The sequence below is a fragment of the Lagopus muta genome, chromosome 1 (assembly GCF_023343835.1).
Source record: "Lagopus muta isolate bLagMut1 chromosome 1, bLagMut1 primary, whole genome shotgun sequence".
In the NCBI taxonomy this organism is placed as follows: Eukaryota; Metazoa; Chordata; class Aves; order Galliformes; family Phasianidae; genus Lagopus; species Lagopus muta.
The window spans coordinates 3,758,319-3,764,923 of NC_064433.1; the positions used below are offsets into that span (position 1 = coordinate 3,758,319).

Consider the following 6,605-nt stretch of genomic DNA (forward strand, 5'->3'; position numbering starts at 1 on the left):
AGTAAAGAGAGCATCAGTTATTAGAGAAGGAGTTCTCAAATGTCTTCTCAAAAACTAGGGAGATGTGGGAGTTCAGCTGGGACAATGCCTACCTGTCTCTGTCCTTTATAGAGCAATCAGCCCACCTCCATACTTGTCCCAGTTCATTCTGTGAGATCAAGATGGGAAGAGTTGTTATGAACTGCCTTTGGTTGTGTGTAGCAGCTAGTGGACTTCACATTTATTCCCATTTTCCCAAAATGGATGGTAGAAAAGTCAAATTTTGGCTTTGTTGATGGGTTGGGAAGAGCACGCTGATGCTCCTGAGTGAATATTGAGCTGCCCGCCACAGTGTGCATGCCTGTGCTCCTTCTCTTGCCTCGATGAAGTTTCTGGTCTGGTTGCTTTGAGAGTGACTTTCTTTTTGTATATCCTTCCATCTACCTTTTTCCCCATCTACGTTACAATAAAAAGTATTGCATGCTGGACACAAAGAAAAACCACACTGATTTTTGAATTTGGGAGGTTAGCATCAGATTGTGCTACACCAAGAGCTCTGGGACAGGTGATGATGTCTTCCTATCCCATGTGTAGGCTGGATGCAGTGAGCTAAAGTTCTCCAATACTGGGAGTCTGCTTCCACATACTACTGTGGGACTTAGGATTTGCTTTTGAGGGAACCAAGAAGATGCCACTAAGCGTTTGGTTTGTGAGGGACCTTCACCTCTGTCTCTTCACTTTGTTTGTGCATCCAGTCCCTCACTGTGTCCCGCCACAACCCATATGGCGTCAGGGGGAGGAGGTTTCCTCCCTCCCTCCCTTGTTTGCACTGCTGGAGTTGGTTGACAGCAGCAGCATTGCTGTGTCAACCATCCCTATGGGGGCTTGACCTCCCTTCCCCCCGCCCCGCATCCAGGGGATACCTGGAGAGCCCAGGGACATAATAGCTGTGTGCCCCTGGACTGGTTTGGGTTTGTGGGATGAACTGATGTGATGGTTTCTTTTCCTTTTGCTTGGTTTGTGATCCAAAATACACTTTGTAACAACAACCCAACTTAAAGTTTCTCCTCTTCCTTCCCTTCTTCTCCCCTTTCACTTTTCATGCTTAAAGACGACCTGTTTGTCACTTTCTCAAAGTTTTCTCTTTACTAATATTTCCAAGGTAAATAGCTGTGGGTGCACGTGGCTTTTCCTATCCCTTGTCCTGTCTCTTTAGTTACTGCAGAATAGTGCTGTCTTGTAGCATGGCCATGGTTCCTGGTGCTTGTAAGAGACAGTTTAGGTTGTAAAAGATTAAAAATAGGTTGAGAAGCCTTCCTAGCTGTTTCCTAGTCCCCTCCCCTCCCACCTGGTCTTTTTTTGTATAGTTTTGTGATGTGAGAAATGTCCTTGTTGTGGTCATTGCTCCTTGAGTTTCTCTGATGCTTTCCTATAGTCATCACTTTCTGGGAGCTGTTCCTTCTAGTGTTCAGCTGGTTGTCCCTGGATTTGTGGTCCTTGCTGCTTGCTGTGCACTAGTGGATGTCTCTTCTTGACACTGTGATGGTACCAGGGCTGTGCTTGAAGCCATTCTAGATACCTTGAAATTACAGGTGAATGTTGGCTTCAGCTGCACCACTGATGGTGGCTGGTTTCCAGGCTGGTGCCAGGTCCTCCAGGCCGTCACTGCACTGGCCGGAGGTGGTTCTGCAGCAGGGCACTGCTGAGGATGGACAAAGAATGACTTCCACCTAGCAGATGTGGGGGCACTGCCGTCCCTTGAGGGAAGCAAGAGAGATGCTTAACTGGGCTCCTACAGTGTCCCGCCGTCTTGTCTTGCATGGACCAAAGAAAAGTTCAGGCCTACCTTTGCCAGATTCCCGCCCTGTGGATGGGTGATGCTCAAAGGAGGGGCTTAGGCAGCAAGTCAACATGTCTCCCTCACCTCTCTCCTTGAGTATACAACGTCTTCTCCCTCTGTGGTAGATAGATGCTTTCTTAGTGGTGACCCATGTTGTAGCGTTGTACCCCCGTCCCTTTCTCAGTGTGCAATTGAAGATGCTCCAAGCATGACCCCAACCGTGCTCCTTCCCCTCTCGTTTCAGAACATGAACAACTCACAGAAGCCGTCGTGAGTCCCTTAGTGCTGTCGCGAGGCCACCAGCGACGCCAGCTCCCATCCCATCGTCATTTCTGAAGCTTGCTTGTAAAACAGGTCTCCTCCGTTTGTGGTGAGGTCGACCCTCGGCTGTTTCTACCCACGCCTGTTCATCTGCAAACTGCTCTGCTGGAGGGGGGAGAGAAGTGGGAGAGCGATGGAGAGGAGGGAGACGAGCTCCCAGGTCTTCAGGCTGCAGCCTTGCTCTCCTCTCCGGTGTCCTGCTAGTGTGTAGCAAGCTGGGAAGCGCTTCTAGCGCACAGGAGTTTCCAAGTTCTAATTTTTCCTTCTAAGCGGTTTTGAGCTCTTTTTGTATAGACTAATGGTACCCATCCGACTTTGGGTGGAGTGTGTGTATATATGTGAATGGTGCGGGGTTAGCAGAGTAATGGGGACACGAAGGGAGGGAGGGAACAAAGGGGGAATTTTGATTTTTTTTTTTTTTTTTTTTTTTTTTGCAAGAAAGCCCTTAATATGCTGTGCTGCAGTCCCACGCCAGCTACAGCCTGCCATGTGCACAGCCCAGCTCATTGAGATACATAAAAACTGCTGGTTTTAGCCAGTAATAATAATAATAAAACCCTCATGTTAATTGATGCATCTTGAAGGGGGGGTTGCAGAGAAGTTCAGTGTGCTGCTGTGAAGCTGGCTATATGAGCTGCTTGTAATATTGAGGGGAACCACACTGACGTTGGCTCCTGGGGATGCTCTGCATTGGAGGAAAGAGAAGATGGGTGGTTGGGTCTGTGCATCACTGCAGGCCGTAGGTGGGCAGCTGCACTGGGTGCATTTTGCAGACACACAGGTGTCTTGGCCAGAATGCAGGAAGGGTGTTGATGAGAAGTCTCAAGAAGAGAATTTTTTGTTGCTGTTCTTTTTCTTTAATATATATATACATGCACACAGGTGTGTGTGTGTGTGGGTATATGTTTATACTTAGAAACCGCTTGGTTTTTGCACTTTATTTGTGGCAGAAGCATGACTATAATTTTTTTTTTAAACTTGTGCCTCTTAAAAGGGGAAGCTTGAATACAGGCAATGTTTGTTTGTTTGTTTTTTAATTTTTTTTTTTTTTTTGTAAGCTGGGAAGCTGGTACTGCGCAAAAGCAGTTGCTGTGGCTTCCAAGGGGTGAGTGTGTGTGTGCAGGGGGCAATGGACACAGTCCTGGCTTGGGCTCCATTGGCCAACTCTTGGAGGTTGGAGATAAGAGCTTTTTGATGCAGACTGTGAGCCAGCAGTTGACCGTAGCAATTAACCACTACTGCGTTGTGCAAAAATCTGTGGTTTTTCCCCCAATCCCCTCCTGCATTCAGCATCTCTCCGTTCCCTTTTTTTTTTTTTTTTTTCTTTCTTTTTTTTTTTTTTTCTCCTCTCCTTTCTTCCACAGCTGAACTGTGGAGGTAGGAAGCAAAGTCATCAGGGTCTTCCTCCAACACTGGAGGGGTTGGAGATGGGCAGCCCTTTGCTTTAATCCTTTCTATGGCTTCCTCCTGTCTCCTGGGTAGGAAACAACATCCCTGCAGGTGGGGGCGGAGAGGTTTGTGGGGAGAGCGTTGATTTTTCTTTTTTTCCTATTGTTGTGTTGGTTTTTTTTTTCTAATTACTATTTTATTTTGGTTTCTGGGGGGGGGGGGGGGGGGGGGTTGGTCCCTTTGTCCTGTGAGAAAAAGGTGAACCACAGTGCCTAGTGCTTCAGTCCCATGCAACAAAACCACATTGCATAGGCTCGGAGCAATACCGACAGCAGGGAAGGCTCAGGGACTACAGCGGTCCCTATCCAACCATCCTGGTGGTGCCCTGTGTGAGCGTGTCCATATGTGTATATTGTACAGATGAAACAAAAACACTTATTTTCCCCCCTTTTTTTTTTTTGAAATTGTAATAACTGCATTAACGCGGACTTGTGCGCGTGCGGTTGATGTCAGCCCTTCTAGTTTCTCTGCCTTTGAGAAGGACAGACATTGGGGGAAGGTGACTTTGCTGCCTTCTCAGCCCGTTTCCTGGGGAGCTGATCTGTCTCCTCCTGCTACCCAAAGATAAGCCAGCACATGCAAACGTGCTGTCTGGCTGCCCGTGATTAATCCTGTAAACACGATGTTTGGTGTGTATTTGAGTGTGTGTCTATGCATACATACATTAACATAAAAGTCTGCAAGAAAAACAATAAACCCAAACCTTAAATTTAATTTCTTCTCTGGAAATAGAAATCTTGGTCCTACAGAAAGATGACATTTTGAAGTTGGTAGGCTTTTTCTTTTTTTTTCTTTTTTTTTTTTTTTTTCCTCCCTTCTTCAAGAGGTGAAGTTGGCCCATGAGTAGCAAAGTGGTCCTCATGCAGGGAGTGGGTGGCCAGATGTCATCTCCATCCCATTCCATCATGCTTTCCGTTGTGTTTTGGCTGGACAACCAAAGCTCAGGCAATGATGCTGCAGCCATGAAGGGAGGGAAGGTGTGAAGATGGATTTGTTGAACCACACCAGTCATTTTTTTTTCCCCGTTTCCTTTGTTTTTCCTGTTGGTTTTTTTTGTGTGTGTGTGATACTTGAATTTATTTTTTTATGATTTTTTTTTTTTAATAGCAAAGTGCTGTTTATTTATTTAATGTATACTGCAAAGCTTGGAGAGAAGGGTAGTTACTTGGGTTTGTTTTTTTTTTTTTTTTTTTTCAGTATTTCTGCTGTTAACTGTTCTGTATATACATCTGGAATAATTGCCTGATATCAAGCTGTGCCAGCTTAAACAGGGTCTGCCTTTCAGTAATTTGTATATTTTGCAGTTGCTGGACCAATAAAATAACTTGTTGAAATACAGACTTGATGTGGTTATTCCCTTGCTTTAAATCTGTGCCCTTGGGTACAGCATGGAGGCCAGGTTGGATAGGGCCCTGGGCAACCTGATCTGGTGTGTGGCAACCAGCCCGTGCCAGGGGTTGGTGCTTGATTTTTTTTTTTTAAGTCTCCTTCAACCTAAACTGTTCTATGTTCTAACTTAAGCTTGGTGTTCCCAAGGGTGACTGTGTCCCATGCAATCCTGCTGTGTACATATGGGGATTACTCTGTTCCTGTGCCTTGTAGACTCCTCAGCCCTACAGTGCATTTTCTGCAGATCAATTGAGAAAAGCCCTTCTGCTTCCATGGCTTAACTCTTTCATTTTAACCACATGGCAGCAATTTGAAGGTTTCTTGAAGGTCCATGAAGAGCTCAGTAGTAGGAATGATGGTGTGATCCATCCAACTGAGCGCTCACAAGCACTTATGGCAAGAACTCTTCTTGCTGTACCTGCTACATCCCAGATGAATGTAAAAGGAATCCAAGGTTGCTCAGAGAGGTGGTGGCTGCCCCGTCCCTGAGGTCAGGCTGGATGGAGCTCTGGGCAACCTGACTGAGCTGTAGGTGTCCCTGTTGATTGCAGGGGAGCTGAACTAGATGACCTTTAAGGGTCACTTCCAACTTAAATGACTATATGACAGTTTCTGTTTGAGAGCAGCCATTTATTCAAACCTGGTACACCTCCTTACGATGCTTTGGTGCTGCTGTGTCAAAGCAGAGCTGTTCTGTGGGATTGTGCTGTCTTTGCCCCACAGCTGGAAAATGGTAGATGCCACAAATTGAATTGTCAGATTCTGGGCAGTTGTGGCCCCAAAATAGGAATGAGAAGGCAAAAAAAGAAAAAAAAACCTTGTAGGTGTGGATTTGGCTACTGCTGGTTGACAACTTCAAGTGCCACTCTGATCTTCCCTGGGGCTTTGGGGCAGGAGGAGTCTTTTTGGAGCAGAGCTTGAGATGCTCAGGGGCCATCTGCCTTCTCTTGTCCTCATTCTGTAGGGTTTTGAAACGGGTTTGTACCTGCATTTCTCTATGCTTGCATGCAGACACTGAGAGCTGTGGGGTGATGCTCACCCTGCAAACATCCCAGAGGCATGGAGGACTCGCGCTCTCCAGGAAAGTTGGTAACCACAACACCTTCTTTGTTTTGCCTATCTAGCAACCTGCCACCCTCCCTGACCTGAGTGAGGACAAAACATTCCTGCCTTGTTTTAGGGTAGGGAGCATGGCCTTGCATCCACCCCATACAGAGCTGGGCTGAGGCTGGGCACAGACACAACAGCAGCACTGCTTCTGCATCCCCTGTTATGGCTGTTTGAAGCCACAATAACCTCACCCTTGCAAGGAGACCTTAGAAACAGCTTTCACCTCCCAGGGCAGCGCTGTCAAGGCTGTTCAGCAAGGAAATGCTTTTGCTTCTCTTTCTGCATGCAGGGACAGGAAGGGACTTGTAGTGCCATCTGGTCATGTTAAGGGGGGGTGTGTGTGTGTCACAGGTTAATGTCATCCAAGCAACATCTCTTTTTTTAATTTTTTTTTATTATTATTATTGTTATTTTTAATTATTGTCATTATTATTAATTTGTTTTTTTTTGTTTTTTTTTTTTTTTTAATTCTTTGTTTTTCTGCATGATGCATTCTGTACCGTGGCAGATGTTCCTT

General features: G+C 46.1%; 2 protein-coding genes across 7 annotated transcripts in view; one reads left to right on the top strand and one right to left on the bottom strand.

Annotated features, from left to right (window-relative positions):
• The window catches only part of PFKFB3 (6-phosphofructo-2-kinase/fructose-2,6-biphosphatase 3), a 37,281-nt gene extending 34,741 nt beyond the window's left edge, over positions 1–2,540 (top strand). For 3 of the 5 annotated variants that reach the window (XM_048933818.1, XM_048933816.1, XM_048933819.1), the window contains one exon: positions 2,064–2,539. In XM_048933818.1, the coding sequence (XP_048789775.1) occupies positions 2,064–2,070 (7 nt within the window). In that variant the 3' untranslated portion in view covers positions 2,071–2,539. Of the gene's footprint in view, positions 1–1,090; positions 1,142–2,063 lie in introns of all 5 variants that reach the window. The other 2 variants (XM_048933815.1, XM_048933820.1) reach the window with 2 other exon arrangements.
• The window catches only part of MKLN1 (muskelin 1), a 679,793-nt gene that overhangs the window by 440,707 nt on the left and 232,481 nt on the right, over positions 1–6,605 (bottom strand). The gene's annotated exons all lie outside the window — the stretch shown is intronic.